At 40.1% G+C, this 19,045-nt stretch overlaps 1 protein-coding gene and 1 long non-coding RNA gene across 3 annotated transcripts in view; one reads left to right on the top strand and one right to left on the bottom strand.

Annotated features, from left to right (window-relative positions):
- Window positions 1–1,079: 1,079 nt before the first annotated feature.
- Window positions 1,080–6,578, bottom strand: LOC138751594 (uncharacterized). Its single transcript, XR_011350075.1, has 4 exons — window positions 5,972–6,578; window positions 2,656–2,831; window positions 2,428–2,488; window positions 1,080–2,162 (listed from the first exon to the last, which is right to left on the bottom strand). It is a non-coding gene; the product is annotated as an uncharacterized lncRNA (long non-coding RNA).
- Window positions 6,141–19,045, top strand: part of chn2 (chimerin 2) — a 335,049-nt gene continuing 322,144 nt past the window's right edge. The window contains exon 1 of one of the 2 annotated variants that reach the window (XM_069914081.1): window positions 6,141–6,817. In XM_069914081.1, the coding sequence (XP_069770182.1) occupies window positions 6,772–6,817 (46 nt within the window). In that variant the 5' untranslated portion in view covers window positions 6,141–6,771. The remainder of the gene's footprint in view (window positions 6,818–19,045) is intronic. The other variant, XM_069914083.1, reaches the window with a different exon arrangement.

The following is a 19,045-nucleotide window of genomic DNA, read 5'->3' as shown; positions in this document are numbered from 1 at the left end:
ATAAGCACTCGCTTGATGGTCTCGTATTTGTCTTCGGCGGGTGGGTGCTGAACGAGGTGCAGTACGTGTCTGGCGGTCGCCTGGTCCAGGGCAGCGACCACATGGTAGAATTTGGTCGTGCCAGACGAAATCTGGCGGAGGTGAAACTGAGCCTCCGCGTGGCCAAACCAGGTCTCCGGCTCCCGAACCCAGAATTCAGGCAGTTTCAAGGCTATAGCACTGATCCCAGGCTCGTTCATGATGGGTTCAAAGACGATTGAACCAGTCGAGGTCACCAATTACAGCGGCAGCTACTCTGCTCCTGCAATAACACACATAACCAGACGGGTTGAGCTCAGTGAGCAGACTAGTTTGTTGCAGGCTGCTGGGTTGTACTTATACTCCCAGCCCGGACCTGGCTGAGAACAGCACTGACGTCATCCGGGAGTCACGTGGTCTTCCCATCGCAGGCTTCTGTGTCCCGTGCTGGAAGGGAAAACCCCTGACGGCGCCATTTTGGCCAGCTGCCCCGCCGCGTGGCTTACAAGTGGGGCCGGTTCATCTGCCTAGTGGTGTGCCGCCATAAGGTCTTGCCTCTATCCAAAACGTGTGGTATTCAAAGTTTCTCAGTACTTAGGTGAGAAGTTTTTTGGGGAATTATTCTGTTTAGCTTGCATCAATGTCTGTGCCATTGATTTTTCAAATGTTCACCATTTTTTGACAAAACAGGACAATTCCTAGGAAATCATACCAAAGAATTAGCCTTCTCATCATCTTATTGGAACTAAATTTACCATTTATCTGGGACTGGGCTTCCCCATGAAGCATTCTGTTGATAGAAGTGTACTGGCCATGATATTCTCTCCATGTTATGCCAGAATGCTTACTTTTGAAAATTGCCATGGTCAGTTCATTCAAATATCATTTGGCAATATTCCTACTGGAGCATGAGGTGGGATTGTTGGCCTTTGGTAAAATCTGAGCAGCAGGACATATACTGGTGGTGAGACAGAAAAATCTTTGAATGAAGATAACACAGACAAGACACTTGAGGAACTATCTTTTTTATTGGAACCATTATTTTTATTAGAACCATCTTTTTCATTGTGGACAGAATTAAGAGACAGTCTTACTCCAACTGAGAACAGCAAATCAGTGGAAGGAAATAATAATGTCTACAAATTTCAGAGTAGTTGTTATACATACACATTGAAGATGTAGGTATACAAGTAACAGCTTGCATATTGTCCTCTTATAACATTCGTTTTACTTGCACTGCTCAAAGCACACATATTATGAATCATCAACAATTCAACACACAGATGGAAGCCCAGCTGGAGGTGGTAAAATCAGATATGAAAAGAAAGATCCAAAATAATCAAAATGCAAAAGCCTGCAAAAGCTGGAAATAGGAAATTAAAACCAGAAGTGGTGGAAATATTCCACAGATCAGGCAACATCCCTATAAAGAGAAACTGCGTTAACATTTCAAATCAATAGGCACTTTTGCACAGCTGCTGAACATTTCATGAAATGTTCTGCTCTGGTGACAGTTTAAAAACATTGAGATGGAATTTATTATGTAAATTCCATCCTATAATGAGGTTTCTGTGTAAAAATGCCAAATGATCTTTCATCTAATTCATTTACAGAGCTCCTTGAATTTTGCCAGAATACTGACACTTTGCAGGAATCAACAGACATTTCACACTGAGATGCATTATTAGGACAGGTGAACGAATGTTTGGTGAGAAAAATAGGCATTTAGTGACAACTTAAAGAAGGTATGTAGAGTTGGCAGAGTTCTAAAGTTTAGGGACTAGACAGCATGTCAAACCCTATTAGTTAAGCTCTATTCTCATTGCAAGTTTCTGTGAAGACTGTAGCAATTATGGATAGAAGCCATTCTTCGGAAAGATATACCTGCAGCAAAGGCAGCACCAATGGAGAGAATAAGAAAGTAACCCAGAAAATAGCAAAGCCATGGATTCCTTGATTAAGATCATTCATTCTGCAGTATAGTAGTCAATAAAATAGTTTATATCACAGAATTATATTCATATATTCAAGATCTATTATTCTTTTTATCAGAGCCCTTAGATGCTGGTTTACACATTTGGATAGCCTTTTCTTCTCAGGACGGTGATTTTGAGGGATAAAAACAGCTTCCTTGTCTTCTGAGACTAAAGAAAAATTACAAATGACAAATACATTTGTTCTGTTGATTCAGATGAAAGCATGAAACTCTTTGCCGTTAGTCAGTAAGGTCTAAAGTATTGATATGAAAATGGGCAAGCTCAATACTAAGATTGATTCATAATGAATATGTCTATTGTATATCCCTGAATTTGGCTACAAGTTGGTTAGGAATGCTACCCTGCATGGGTTATGCAAATGTCCATTTATATAACTTTGAAAGCTACTATTATGCCTTCCAACAGGTATTACCTCAGTGCGCATCTCAGGTTCAATAAAAGTGGACAACAAATTTTTTCGATAGGTTTGCTTCCTGAAAAAAAAATGGGGATTATGATGGACAATTTCAAGCTGAACACAAAGAAAATTTCATATTTGCTGTATTGTGTAGGAAGTTAGAGAAACATTAAGTTAATTTATATTGAATTTAGCATGTTAAATTGCATAATGATGCTGACATGTTGCATTAATTCAACTGACCTAAAAATATTTTGCCACTGATTTTCACGTGTACTTAGCTTTTGATGCCTCTCGTGTCAATATCCAACACTAGTCGGCCAGTATTGATGGATTCCAGTTGCCCAGATACCACTTTTCCATGGTTGCAATGTCCTGGTGAAACCTTTCATCACGTTTATCACTGACCGCACCATGATCTGCAGGGAAGAAGTCCAAGTGCGAATGGCAGAAAATGAATTTTCAAAGACATGTTGCACTTCATTTTTTTTTTATACTTGAAGCATGTTTTCAGTTAGCTAGATGTAGTTTGGTGCTCCATAGTTGCCAAAAAAAAATTCTCAACCACATCTTTAAATGCCTTCAAAGCATGCGCAGGACAGCACTCGCATAGTACCTACATTGAGTGCATGCTCAGGTATACTTGGACTGACCAAAACTGCTTGCTTTGTGGCCAATATACTAGTAGACTTAAAATGTGACAGGAAATCACAGAAATAGGTTATATTTTAAATAAAAAGTACATGATAAGAAAATTTTAAGTTGATTTTCATGATCAACTGCCCAAAATCCATACAATACACCCTAAAGTGTTCAGGAAGAAAAATCCTCATTATTCAGTGTAATTAGATTGCAGAAGAAATGAAATATGTTCATGCCATAGTCAGGAGAATTATTTCAATTCATTCATGCTTCTCTCTTTTTTTTTTAAACTTTATTTAAAATTTTATAACATGAATAAAATAAAAATTACATTTAAAGAAATAATAAAAAATAAGATAATACAAATTAGAATACTACATCATTAAACTACACAAATTAACCCCCCCAATAATTATAACACAACATTAATCATCTAATTTAAAATTAGTCCAACCCTCCCCCCCAAAATAAAGAGTGAAGAATTAATTAACAATATTGTAAATAAAATAGAAAAAACCCCACTTACAAAAAAAGGATAAAACTTAACAACAAAAAAAATTACTAACAACAAAAAATATCAATACTAAAATAATACCCTTAAACATATATTTAAATCAAACATAATACATGTATTTAACAAATGAAATCCACTTTAAAACTAAGTTTGAATATTAAAATCATATATCAACCACATATCTGTTATACAAAAAATCATAATTAATAATACATAAATACAGAATTTCCATTAATACCAAGTTTCCTTTATAATTCATCGAGAGAACAAAAACATCCCTTAGAAAAACAATCAGATAAACTTTTTATTCCCTTCCCCTCCCCTTATATAAAAAAAGAAAGAAGTTCAAACTCTTATAAAATTCTCCATATTCTTCATTTATAACATCTTCAAAATTCTCTATCGAAATTAACTTAATTTTATTAAACTCTTCTCCCTCAATGTATTTGTACTTGATTTTCTTCTTTTTCTTCTTATCACCTTTCCCCTCATCTTCCTCTTCATCTAATTCAACATCCTCAATTTTTGACTTATTATCTTGTGACATCATCCTCTTAAAAAAGAAAAAAGAGAAAAAAAACCCCCAAAAAAAGAGAAAAAAAGAGAGAAAAAACCTCCTAATTCCCTCAATTACAATCAGAAAACAAAAAGAGTTAAAAAAAAATTATTCATTTAAAAAAATTCATTCATACTTCTCATGATGATTTCTGCTTGTCAATTGCACTGCTTATCTCTCTTATTTGCAGCTATTGGTGATTGATATCTATCAAATCTTTCTAGGCTGACTATTAATAACCAGCTGGTCATCAAGCTTAAATGAAAAATGGTAAGCAAAAGATCTTTTGATGTGAGATACCATTTCTGGCAAACAGTCACTCTACAGCACCACATCCTGAGAGTATTTAAGACACAGAAAGATTTTTGAAGAATGGGAGAATTAAGGGTTATGGGCCACAGGTGGGTAAGTGGAGCTGAGTCCACAGCCAAATCAGCCATGATGAAATTTTATGTTGGATAGATGGCCTATTCCTGCTTCGATGAGGCCCTTCAGGTGAATGTGCCCATGCTCGTTGCATTTGCCTGCATTTAACTCATATCCCTTTAAACCTTTCCTATGTATGTCATTATCTAAATGTCTTTTGAATAATTATCCCTGTTTCTACCACTGCTTCATTCCAAATGCACTACCAACTGTGTGAGAAAATAGGCCTCAAATCTCTTTAAAAATTTTCTCCTCTCACCTTAAATCTATTCTCTGTTTTCGATTTCCCTACCCTGGGAAAGAGGCTATGAATACTTACTTTATACCCATGATTTTTTGCATCTCTGTCAGGTTCCTCTCATACCCCAGGTAGAAAAATCCTACTTTATTCAGTCTCCACTTATCATTCAAGCACCCCACTCCTAGCCACAACCTTGTGAATCATTTCTACATCCTTTCCAGTTAAATGATATATTTCCTTTAGCTGGGTGATCAAAACTGCACACAATATCCCAAGTGTAATCTCCCCAAAATCCTTTAGAGTTGCAACATGTCCTCCCCGTTTCCATACTCAGTGCTATGACCATTGGAGACAAATTTGCTAAATGTTTTCATCACCACCCTGCCTACCTTTGTTGCCGTTTTTGTGGAACGATGCCCCTGTATTCCCAAATCTCTTTGTTGTATAACAGTCCCCAGGGCCCTACCTTTTACAGTGTAAGTCCTGCTCTGGTTTAATCTATCAAAGTGCAACACTTCACACTTGTCTAAGATAAATTTAATCTGCCATTCCTGAGCCTACTTTCCCAGTTAATTTCTATTTCAATCCTATTCTGATCTTAGACACCTTCTTTGGTGTCATCCACAACTTACTTACCATGCTCACTACATTTCATCCCATTTGTTAGCATGTTCAGGGCTGCATAGTGGCATGATAAATAATGCACCTAACTCATAAATCCAGCAACTCAGCCTTGATTATGACCTTGAATGCTGCCTGTGTGGAGTTTGCATGCTCTCCTTGTTATTGTCTCCCATGGGGCTCCAGTTTGCTCCCCCATCCTGAAGCTGTGCAACCGGCTCATTGGCCAGTGTAGTTTACCCCTACTGTGGGGTGGTAGTGTCCCATCAAAGTCCCAGTGAAATAAGTGGGGACGTGGGTTTGAAGAGATGCTTTTGAGAACTGGCAAAGATCCAGTGGGGTTGATGGTCCGTTTTCTATTGCAAAGAAGCATGAATTAAGTTTCGAGTCGTCAACCTTTTGTGGGGAATCTTGGAAATTTAAGAACAAGCCTGAGCACAAGTTGACTTGCAACTTCCAACGTTCAATTAAGTTTTCTAGGTCCATACTGAATGTCGTGCGTCCCCTCCCTATTCATCCAACATAAATTCTGCATGGATCGCGACTAAATCGATCTTACCGGAATCAAAGTAGATCCAATTTGCAAATTAATATTTTTACGTCGTGAACGAGGTCCGGAGCTTTCAAGAAATCGCTTCGCATGGCTATTCCGCAGGCACAACGAAGGAAAGCTCCAATCAGCTGCGAGAAGTGGGTGGCGGGACAGGGTCGAGCGGAGCAGTGGATCACGGGAGCCGGAGTCCAGACGTATCACCGCTCGCCCTTGAGTGGACGCCGCGAAGGAGCGAGGGGACCACAGTTCCCAGAAGCCAGCGGGGTCGGTGGACCGAACGTCCAGTCACCTCCCCCGCTGGCAGCCTTCGGTCGGTCGGTCGGGCGACAACGCTTTTCGCCACAGGATCCCGAGAACTGTTGTGGAAATGGCGTAGATTTGCAACGCCAGCGATGGAGCCCCCCCTCCTATGTTAGAAGAGTCCCGCGGACTGCAGCGTTTGTGGCTCCTTAGTGTGTGTTTTTCCCTCTGTCCCGTCATTTTTTTTGTTGCTTGAGAGTTGGAGATTGTGGAGCACAGTTTAAATCACCGTTGAAACAGGGCACGGGAACGGCTGGCTCTCTACTTTCTTGCACGAGTCACGCATGTTGGAGAGCAGCGGCACTGCCTTCTCTCTCTCTCCCCCCCACCCCCCCCACACACACACACACCGTCCGCCTCGAGAGACCGTGAACCATCTGAAGGTAACAGTCCGGAGGTGACAGGTCAGGAAGTGGTTTGAAATGGGCAACCCCGCCACTGCACGTCAAAGACTGCCGAGGTGTCCGCGTTAAATTCGGCCAGGAACCTTGGCAAATCCGTCGAGGATGGCATCGAGTAACTCGAGTTTGTCTGGCTCCTCCGTCTCCTCAGGTAAGAGCACGTGGTCAGGGATATCGGCTCGTTCGCCTCGTCGGCAGCGCTGGAGTCCATGGCAACCCGGTGTTGACTGCATTCGGGCCGGCTCTCGAAACCGCTTCTCCCCGCGGGGAAATGGACGTCCGTCTTTAATAACCTCTGTTTAACGAAATGCGCAGCAAGTAGTTACATTCCCGAAAGTGAACTGCAAGCTCTTGGCAGCTGCACTTCCGAGCCGCAAAGGCATCATTTGTGGCGCCCCAGCACGATCCGGTGCCTCCCACTGTTAGGGACAGTGTTCCTTCGATCTCTCTCGAACTAGAATTAGACAAACGAGCAGCCTTTTTAACCTTTTTCTCATTTAAAGCTATCGTTATTTCTTTAACATGAGACGTGAAGTAGTTTTTAAAGAAAGATGTTCTGGAATTCTTAAAACAGTAATGTGAATACAATAATTCAGTCAATGTTGGAAAACTGCTGAGGAAGAAAACCTACTTTACATTTAAAAAAAACTTGCAGATGTCGCATGATGTGACCAACCAATTGGACCCTAGGACAGCGCAGACCCTTCAGCCCACCACCACAATCTAGTTTTTTTCCCGACCTTGCACTCAGAACCGTCTATTTTTCTTGCATCCATCTTTTGAATATCCCTATTGTACTAATTCTTTCATGTTACAAACTCCCAGGACTTGACGTGCAGGAATAGCTGAAGTGGGGAGTACTTAAGCCGATTTTAATTAAAAAGGCAACATTTGACCTGTGAATGATCCTACTGTTTGCTTTCAGAGGGACTTGTTTAGGAAAATAATAAGGATTAATGGGTGAAACAAGATTTTTTAATCTTAAAACTTCTGCAGAATGGTTTTGTTTTATTTAAAGGAAATTGAGTGGTATGTATTTGTACATACCAATAATATTCTACAGCCTTCCTGATTAAAGATTAATTTATCAGTAATTGACTGATAACATCTCAATGAGGTAAAATCTTTCACGGGTGAAATAAACTGTTAAAATCTGCAGCATTATACAATATATTTTTGATGTAGACTGCTATACTGTATTTTGTAATATAAAATTAACCAGCTTTATAAAATACTTAACTATTTGTGTATTTATTTTTAAATAAAAGCAATATGGTGCTTACTGATTCTATATGATTTTAATAAAACTTTAGGTTTGTTCATGTATCTACCACAAAGAGCATTGAGACATTTTTGAACTTGACCAACTCAAGTGCCAGATTTTTTTTATTCTTAACTGTTTCATGGCTGGTTGAAAATGTGTGTACATCATTTTTTTTTAAAATGGTACCTCCCCATGATAGCATGAATACTGTGGGATGTTACAACAAGTAACATGTGGGAATCTATTAAAATAAATATAAGAACTGTATGAATTTGTATTGATGTTGACTAAAGTAATCTAGATATGTTCCTGCATGTTTCCAATACTTCACTCTAGTTTGGTTCACAATATGTTCAAATTAGAAATCTATTCTCTCTCAACCAACTTTTAATGTTTTATAAAAAGCATGATATTGCTGTCAAAATTTGTAATAATCATTTTTTTAGATACAGTACTCATCTTTAAAATGTATGAACAGATTGCAAAAACTTGCTGGCTGACATCACAATGAGTCAGTTGAGAGTGGGTTTTGGCACATTAACAGAAATTGTACTTATGCTCTTATTTAGCTTTAGTTCATTAATGGTTTAAAATGGTCTCAGTGAGAAAAGTTATTGAACCAATCTGTTTAGATGATGGTAGTCCGATATTAGAATGTTTGATGTCCAAACATGATGGCTTTAAACTTGTGTTGACACTGTCTATTCAGCCTGTTATTGGTAAAGATCCAGTTGATGTTCGCAGAATTGTTTTCAACTGAAAAATTGCAATATATGTGGAAAGGTTGAATTTACTGATATTGTCACATATTGGATATACTTCAATTCAAAGGTAATAAACCATTGGAGATGGAAAGGTGGGCAAATAATTATAGATTAAATAATTTCTATATGCGGTAGTATTCACTTCCCTGAATGAGTGCAGTTCCAATAAGGTTTAAGAATAATGTTGCCATTCCAGGACAAAACAGTTTAGTTGATCAGCAGTGCAGTATTCCAAAGTTATATAAATACATCTACTATATTTAACATTATTACTATAATTTAAATGTCTGTCATATTAAGTGCCATCCATCTTAGAATTAGTAATAATAATCCTGCTTTGTCCTCAGATGATCCCAGTGAACCACTTTTGGGAACCGCTGTGGTCCCTGTGGTAAATATTCTCCAATACAAGATTGTACTGAATGCCCTGCCTACAAGTTCCTTGTCAAGTCATGCACAACTTGATTTGGAACTGCACAGATTCTTGTTTGGTTAGAAGTCTAGAACTCAATCCCTCATGACTTAATTTCTCTAAGGCATCCCTATATCTAACTTTTCAGAATGTCTGAGACCTTTGTGGCCAGTCATACTTCCTTTTTATCGAGAAAAGAGTATCACCCTATCTAATTTTCTTGGTAGCTTTAAACTATGCTCAAAGTCTTATCAAAGCGTTTTTCAACAATGATGCACAATAGTTGTCATATTGGGAACATGACAGGCAAATTATGGTCACAATGTCAAATTAAACCAATCCCATCTCTGCACATGGTGCATATCCTTCCATTACATTTGTTCCTGTCTACATGTCATGTAAATGTCGCTGTCATATCTGTCTCCACCCACCACCCCACTGCGCCTTCAGGCACCTACCACTCTCTGTTTTTTTTTTAAATTGCCCCTCGTATCTCCTTCAAGCTTTCCTCCTGTCACTATAAAACTGTCATTAGGTATCTAATATTTTTGTCCTGTGAATAAGATTCCTGGCTATATACTCTTTTTGTGTCTTTTGTAATTTTGAATACTTTGCTCTTCCAATGGCCTCTGATGCTTCAGACAAAGCATTCCAAGTTGGTCTGACTTCTCTTTCCAGATACTGCAATCCAAATGTAGGCAAGATCCCAGTTAAACTCTTCAGCCCTCTTTCTAAAACCTCTAAATTCTTTCTGTAATGTGGCAACCATAACTCCACAAAATATTCATAATAGGTCTAACCAAAGTTTAAAATGATTTGGTAATATGACTTGGTAAAATGCAATATGATTTCCTGAATTTTGTATCCAATTTCCCAACTGAAGAGGACAAATGATAATGTACAGTACATTTGACATTTCCTGTGGATAGAGAAGATAGATACCTTTCTGAAGACTCCAGAAATCTTTTACCTCAATAACCAAGGGTAGATCCCATGAGGCCCTGATGACTTATCTACCTTAATGTCCTGCAATACCTTTTTAGAATACAGAACAATACCGCACAGGATCAGGTCCTTTGGCTCGTGTCTGTGCTGGACATGGTTTCCAAATCAAACTAAAACTTTGTTACTTGCACTTGATAGTTATCTCTCCACCCTCTTCATGTGTGTCTGTCTAGAAATGTCTTAAATGCTATTAAATTGCATCAGCTTCTGCAATTACTCCTGGCAACCCTTTCCAGACAGTCACCACTTAAAAAAAAAATTTGCCCTGGTTCTCTTCCTTAAACTTCCTCTCCTGCACGTTAAGCACCCAGCCTAAAGCTTTTGCCCAGGGGGAAATATTGTGATAATCCACCCTAATAATGTATCTCATGATTTTACAACCTGTATCAGGTCACCTCTCAGCCTCCTATGCACCAGAGAAAACAACCCAAGTTTGAGCAAGTTGTCATGGAGTTGGTGTTGCAGTTAGAGCAACACCTTTACAGCGCCAGTGATTGGGACCAAGGTTTGAATCCAGCGCTGTTTGTAAGGAGTGTACGTTCTTCCCATGTCTGTGTGGGTTTCCTCCAGGGGCTCTAGTTTACTTCCACTGTTGGAGACATACTGGAGGTGTAGTTTAATTGGGTGGCACAGGATTGTGGGCTGAAAGGGCCTGTTACCGTGCTGAATATCTAAATAAAATGCATCCCTTCAGTGATCTCATTATTCAACACGTCATATAGTACTTCACCCTCTTCCTCTGTTGTCCAAGCACAACTTCTCTGCTTTGTTCTTGAGTGGTCCTATCTCTCTCTACTTCCCTCCTTGTTTTAATGTATGTATAAAATGTCTTGGGATTTTCCAGAATCCTTCTTGCCAAGGATGTTTCATGCCCCCCCCCCCCCCCACCCCACTTTGGCCCTTCTATTTCTCTGTTAGAGTTCTTTCCTGTTTTTCTTGTATTATGTCAGGACCTTTATTGTGGAAAACCACTTTCCATTTTTTACAAATCACTTTATCTACTTGTCCATTTGGTGGCATGGTTAGTGTAGCGGTTAGTGCAATGCTATTAAAATGCTGTTCGAATCCCACATAATCAGTCAGGAATTTGTTCGTTCTCGCTGTGTCTGCATGGGTTTCTTCCGGGTGCTTTGGTTTTCTCCCACCGTTCAAAAATGTATCAGGAGTTGTAGGTCAATTAGGGGGTACAGGGTCATGGGCCGAAAGGGCCTGTTATTGTGTTGTATATCTAAATTTAAAAATGTAAAAATTAAAACAGTCAGACATGTAAATAAAATAAATGTGAATACTTTAAAGTACTGACATTTAATTGTTTTTAATTATTAAATGTAACTTATTCCACCTTTCCCACTGTCTTATAATTCCTATTCAATAAATAAGCCTGCAAATCCATTATTGGTCTGGAGAGTTACAGCTGGAATTTAACAGTCATTCAGCACGTTGGAGTTCCTAAGCTTTCCAACAAAATCCAGGAGCGAAACACGAAAGTTTCTAGATGCTGTGATTGTAGTAAAAACACAAATGCTGGAGGAACTCAGCTGGTCTCTACGTGGTCCAAAGGAGATTAAGATACACAACTGATGTTTTGGGCCTGAGCCCTTCAAGTTGTGAGCAAAAAGCAGGCAGGTGTCTGAATAAAAAGGCTTGGGGAAGAAGGACCAGGGGTGGGGTGGGGAGCAAAGGCCATCAGACATAAGGCAATAATTGAATATGACTAGGACAGGGGAGCAAAGGTGAGAATTAATTGGGGGAGGGTGTGGGTCTGTGAATGCAGAGCTGGAGAAAAGGAGACAGGGAGAGCTAAAGAGTAATAGGGAAATGGGAGAGACTGGGGTGGGGGGGGGGGGGGGAAGGTATGCTAATGGAATCAGAGAAGTCAATGTTAATACCATCTGGTTGGCTGGTACCTAGACAGAAAATGTGGTGTTGTACCTCCACTCTACTGGCGGTGTCAGTTTGGCAGTGCATGAAACCATGAACCATCCAGGCTATTCTTTCAAAAGAGATTGAATTATTTACTAGTAATACAACAGCCAAACTACCCTGGTGTGAAAATCATGTCCTAAAGGTAATTTAGGAAGGCTGGAGGTGTGGGCTGAGAAATGGCTGATGGAATTTAATACAGATAAGTGTTAGGTGTTACATTTTGGAAAGGCAAATCTAAATAGATCATATGCATTAAATGGTAGGCTATTGAGATGTGCAGAGCAACAAAGGGATTTAGGAGTTGTGGTAAATAGTACCTTCAAGGCTGATACTCAGGTAGTTGGTGTGGTGAAGAAGGCATTTGGAATGTTGGCCTTCATAAATCGGAGTATTGAATTCAAGAGTAGGGAGGTTATGATGAAATTGTACAAGGCATTGGTGAGGCCAAATTTGGAGTACTGTGTACAGTTTTGGTCACCAAATTATAGGAAAGATATAAACAAAATAGAGAGAGTGCAGAGAAGGTTCACGAGAATGTTGACAGGATTTCAAGGTTTGAGTTACAGGGAAAGGTTGTGCAGACTGGGGCTTTTTTTTCTGGAGCGTAGAAGATTGAGAGGGGACTTGATTGAGGTGTTTAAGATTTTAAAAGGGACAGACAGAGTAAACGTGGATAGGCTTTTTCAATCAAGAGTGGGGAAGATTCAAACTAGAGGGCATGGTTTAAGATTGAAGGGGGAAAATTATAAGAGGAGCATGAGGGGAAATTTCTTTACGCAAAAGGTGGTAGGGATGTGGAATGAGCTTCCGACAGATGTGGTCGAGGCGGCATCATTGGTTACATTTAAGGAAAGACTGGATAGTTAGATGGATAGGAAAGAACTGGAGGGGTATAGACCGGGTGCTGGTCAGTGGGACTAGGAGGTGGGGATTTGTTACGGCATGGACTAGTAGGGCCGAACTGGCCTGTTCTGTAGTGTAAGTGGTTATATAGTTATAAAGCCACACTGGAATGAGATGTCATGTTCTTTCTGGGCACCCACCAACCAGACTGACTGGCACCAAGTTAAGACTTCAAAGTCACTAGCGTTCTGACATTGCATAAGGTTAATGCTGCTGCAGAACCGGCACAGAAAGTCCAACGTGGGTGCAGACTGATCCGAGCACAACCTCTCACATTAAGCAGAAATAGTAATGTGGTGCAAACAAGAGAAAATCAGCATCTAAGTGGGGTGGAGGAGCATCAGGGGAGGAAGGGGGTGGGGAGAGGGATTTATAGACCTTTTCTGATAGGTCTGTTTGCATGCTTTGTGTATACCAGCATGTAAATAATACATTGATTATTTACCGTTATTGAGGGTTGGAGAATATTTTTATCTCGCCATCCTCATTTGATGCTCACAGGTTTGGGTTGCATTGTGTGGTGCATGATAAAGCTTCGATCGCAAAACTGCATTTTCTCCTTTCGAAATTCAAAGCAACATGGTTTTTTTTCCACCATCCTCATTAACTGTGACTGTTGGCAGTAAATTGTGAATATGATTTGTAGTCCTTGTTGGCTATTGCATGCAGTTGGTATTAAAATAAAGTATTAAAAAGTTGGGGAATATACAGAGGTTAAGAGGAGATTTCTATACTAATGCTTGGGTGCACTTGGCGTTTGATAAGGTTCCGCACAGAAGACTAGCGTATAAACTTAAAGAGCACGGTATAGGAGGTATGGTTTTAAGGTGGATACAGAATTGGTTGAGGGACAGGAAGCAAAGTGTAGGAATAAATGGGTTTTTTTCAGAATGGCAGCCAGTGACTAATGGGGTACCACAGGGCTCAGTGCTGGGGCCGCAGTTTACGATATATCAATGACTTAGATGTGGGAATAGATAGCAGCTCTCGAAATTTGCAGATGATATGCAGTTGGGTGGCAGGGTTAGCTGTGTGGAGGATGCTAGGAGAGTGCAGGGTGATTTGGACAAGTTAGGCGAGTGTGCCAGGACGTGGCAGATGCAGTATAATGTGGATAAATGCGAGGTTATTCACTTTGGAGGTAAGAACAGGAAAGAGGATTATTATTTAAATGGTATCTGTTTAGGAAAAGGGGTGATGCAGCGAGACTTGGGTGTTGCTGTGCATCAGTCGTTGAAAGTGGGCGTGCAGGTGCAGCAGGCGGTGAGGAGGGCGAATGGTATGTTGGTATTCATAGCGAGAGGATTTGAGTACAGGAGCAGGGAGATCCTGCTGCAGCTGTACAGGGCCTTGGTGAGACCACACCTGGAGTACTGCGTGCAGTTTTGGTCACCTTATCTGAGGAAGGATATCCTTGCCTTGGAAGGGGTGCAGAGAAGGTTCACTAGGCTGATACCGTGGATGGAGGGGCTCACATATGAAGAAAGGTTGGATAGACTAGGCTTGTATTCTCTGGAATTTAGAAGATTGAGGGGGGATCTTATAGAAACTTATAAAATTCTTAAGGGTTTAGACAGACTAGACGCAGGAAGGTTGTTTCCAATGCTGGGAAAAACCAGAACCAGGGGCTATAGTTTAAGGATAAGGGGGAATTTTTTTAGGACTGAGATGAAGAAAATTTTTTTCTCTCAGAGAGTGGTAAATGTGTGGAATTCTTTGCCACAGGAAGTAGTTGAGGCCAGTTCCCTGTCAATATTTAAGTGTAGCCTTTGTGACCAAGGGGATTAGGGGGTATGGGGAGAAGGCAAGAACTGGGTACTGATCAGCCATGATCATAATGAATGGCAGTGTAGGCATGAGGGGCTAAATGGCCTAGTCCTACACCTATTTTCAATGTTTCTATGTTTCTATCAATATTACCTGATTACTGTTTTTCCAAGGTGATGCCAATCTCCTCCTACCCCCATCTTTAAATCATCTGAGCCAGTGAGATCTAGTTGGATCTCTGTAAGGAGTCCAGGCATATATGGCTACATTGGGGCCTGATTTTTTTTAAAAGTAGAGGTGATGACTAAAATGATTATTGATAATTTTTAATGGAAGGACATTGTAAATGTAAGATTAAAAAACATAACAATATAAAAGGTTTTGCTGAAGAATAAAGCAGGGTTGCTGAGATGCACCAGAGAAATCAAATACTGATGGATAACTGGGCCCCAATGAAGTAATGAAACTACAGGCAAGGAGAGAAAGTGGTTCCTTGGGATCAGAAGGGATGTTTAATTTATATCAGTATATTTAATGATTTTAAAGTAATTAACACTGTTTGAAATTGTGTGGAATATTATTTACACAGCATGTGTTCAGCATGGTTGGAAATAAAAGCAAAGGCTGGAACCAATGGAGGAAAATTAAACTTGCATAATTGCTTTCCCTCTGGGAATCAGTCTTCAGTGAGCTGGTGTGATTATGTTTGAGGCAGCACAAAAACTATGGTGCCTCATTTTCTTTTGGTACAGTCAGGTTTGATGTTGGCACTCTGCAGATTTAATGTGTTGATTCATAATGTGCAGAATTGTTAATTGATCGTTAGTCAACTGATCACCATAACAAAGGAAATGTATACGGAGCATCTTGTCTGTGGAACAAAGCTTTTGGAAAAAATTCTATGATAGTTTACACAGAAGATATACCCAGTTAAAATATCTAATATCAGTATGTTTTAAGTTCAGTAGTTTGGCCCTTTCAATAGATTAGCTATTCAGATATCTGATTTGAATGTGGCAGCTGAAGTCAGTTGTGTTGTCAAATCAGTTGGGTATCAGAGACAGCAAGTCCAAGCATTGACTTTTGAATGTAGGAAAATATTGTTTCTTTAGCCCTTTCACACTGGCTAACCAGTAGATTGGCTGTAAATGAACTGGTTAAGGAAGCCGTTTTTGCCTTTCACACTGAACCACTGTTAACCTGTTCTGTTTCCTTTTCCTCTCATCACAAGGCATCCCCGAGGATGGGGGAGTCTATCCTCTACCAGTGACAATCGAGTGATGCATTGAGCAATGGTGGACCTGCCCTAAATCCTGATCAATGTATTATGATCTTGTATTTAAACAAAATTGATCATGCCTAATTGTAACATAATTAAGCATTATGTACAGCACAGTATGAGTTTTTCAGCCCCTGTTGTTGTGCACACCTATATAAACCACTTTAAACGATTATGGGAAAGTGGTATAAAATACATAGTTACACAATTTATGAAGACCGTGGCAACAATAGCGCACAACTTATAAAGACCGTGGGAAAGAATAATGATGGACCTGCCCTCCCAGAATTCCATGCGGCAGAGAAAGGGCTGTATGCACGGAGTACTCATGGAGGGATTTCTCTGCCGCACAGAATTCTGGGAGGGCAGGTCCATCATCGCTCTTTCCCACAGTCTTTATAAATTGTGTGCTATTGCTGCTAGGACTTTCCCATGGTCTTTATAAATTGTGCAGCTAAAGAACTTTCCCACGTTCTTTCAAAAATTTCTAAAGGTTTATATAGGTTGGCAAAGTTTATATCTTTTTAATCTTTTGTTTCATTCATGTTCCTGCACTCGCTCAAAAAAGTCATCAACGTGTCACTATTTTGTATCTGGATAGTCCATGCCCTTTCACACTCGGGTAATTGGCACACAGGCATCAGATGATTTTGGGGATGATGCAACGGACCTACACAGCCTGTGTGCTGAATAAGGAGCTTTCACATTGGACCCTTAACTGGTAGATTGGCCGTCAATTACTAGGACAAGGTGCCAGTGTGAAAGTGGCTTTTGCTTCCCAAGACAATCAAGCTATCATGATCTGTTTCATGCAATACTTGTATACCTGCATTTCATTAAAAAAAGTTTTTAGGTAACAGACCCTTTCGGCCCATGAGCCTGTTGCCCATTTTCACCCAATTAACTTAACCCCTGGTATGTTTTGGAAGATGGGTGGGGGTAACTGGAGTCCACAGGGAAAACCTACGCAGACATTGGGTGAATGTGCAAAGTCCTTATAAACAGTGTGGGATTCGAACCCAAGTCCCCATTGCTGGGGCTATAACAGCGTTGCGTTAAATTCTACAACAACTATGCTAGCCATTATGATGCAGTTTAAGTTTAAAGTCCCTTTCACACTTGCATCCCAGTAAATCAGCTGTTCAGTATCCCAGGGTAGGAATGGGGGTTTGGCCTTTTACACTAGACTGGGACACTGAATGCTTTCAGGGTTTATCCCTGGCGTTTGGTCTGTTCTACCTTTAATAGGAAGAGCCTGCAATGCAATTGCCAATTTCACACTTGCCTGATCTCAACACTGGGGTCTGCAGATGATGTGGATTGTACTAGGGGTCGAAGCGGTAATCTGGCATTGACCAGATTTTGCTTTCACACTTGCCACTTTAAAGGCCGATTGGTGTTTGATTCCTGGGATAACTGGCAAGTGTGAAAAGGGCTTAGGGATGAGAATAACGCTCTTTTTTGATGTGTTCAAGGCCAACATGTAGCACTCCAAGAATTATTTTCTTGAAGACTGCAGCAGCAACATAATAACTTTGGAAGTTCTTCAGTTTTATATTTGTGTTTTATTGTCCAAATCTAGAATTCTCTTTCTCAAAAAAAGGTAGTGGCTGTTGGATAACTAGACTTTCAAAACAAATCTCTTTTTTTTTTGTTGGATACCAATATTACAGACATAGAATAGTCAATTGCTAGTCCTGTGTTCCTTAGGAAGTTACAATTTACCAATTATACAGTGATGTTACAGTTTCAGCCAAGTAAAAAAAAGCAATGCTGGAGAAACTCAGCTGGTCAAACAGTGTACTTTATATTGCAAAGATAAAAATACATACCCAACATTTTGGGCTTGACTTGATACCTTGATGAAGGATTCAAGCCTGAAATGTTGGTGTTATGTATCTTGTCTTTTCTCCAGCATTGTGTTTTTACTTCATCCTCAGTGACTGCAGACTCTTGTTTTACCACAGTTTCAGCCAGTGGGTGGGATTCTCTTGTGCCTTTGGAGACATCTCAAATTAATTAAAAGTATAACTGATGATTTGAGGTTGTGTTGATTTCTTTAGCAGTCATAAAAGTTTTTAAATTTAGACATACAGCACGGTAACAGGCCATTTCGAACCAAGAGTCCGTGCCACCCAATGAACCTACACCCACTGTATGTTTTGAATAGAGGGAGGAAACCGGAGTCCCTAGGGAAAACCCATGCAGACCAAGGTGAATGTACAGGCAGCACAGGATTCGAACCCTAGTCCCAATTACTGGCACTGTAATGGCGTTGCAATAACTGCTACACCAACTGTACCACCCTTAGTTTTTGATTGCCTCTACTATCTGAGAAGACTAAGGAAGTTTGGCAGGTCATTTTTGCCCTTTACCCATGTCCACAGTATGGAAAGCCTTGGTGGATACATCACAGCTTGGTATGGAAAAAGCTCTGCTCAAGAACAGATGTTAGTAAATGCCGTTTAAAACATCATGGAAACAGTTATCCTCTCCATGGACTCCATCTACATCTGCTGCTTAGGAAAGCAGCCATCTTGCTGATGGACCCATCACACCCCAGACACAATCTCTTTTCCCTCCTCCCATCAGTGAGAAGGCTTAAGAGTGCGAAAGCATGCACCAACAGGCCTAAATACAGTTTCTTCCCCACAGGCATTTGGCTCTGGAATGAACCCCATAGCAGTGCTATCATGTTGCCTTTGCTTGGTGCAAATTGATTTTTTAAAATTCTTTGTGGTATATGAGAATAGAAATGTTGGTTTGCATGGAAGTCCTTTCAACAACACTGTAGGAATTACTTTAGCGAGTACAGCCTTTTAAATTCTGCACATTGCTAAAAAGCAATTGGCTTAAGGTTGATAGATATAATTCTTTCACAAAGTACAGCTTGAGGTGGTAAATGCTGGCATGAATCCATGCTTTGTCATTTGGGATCTGATGCATGGCTACTGCATCAGTAATGACCTAACAAAACTGCAGGATAAACTTGAGCGGCTGTGTTATGAACAAGACAGAAAAAAAATCCAGAAATTTTGTAGTATTCATTGCAGTGATTT

Source organism: Narcine bancroftii, chromosome 1, assembly GCF_036971445.1.
Source record: "Narcine bancroftii isolate sNarBan1 chromosome 1, sNarBan1.hap1, whole genome shotgun sequence".
Classification (NCBI taxonomy): Eukaryota; Metazoa; Chordata; class Chondrichthyes; order Torpediniformes; family Narcinidae; genus Narcine; species Narcine bancroftii.
Note: the sequence above shows the minus strand (reverse complement) of the source record. Positions and strands in the feature narration are given on the sequence as shown.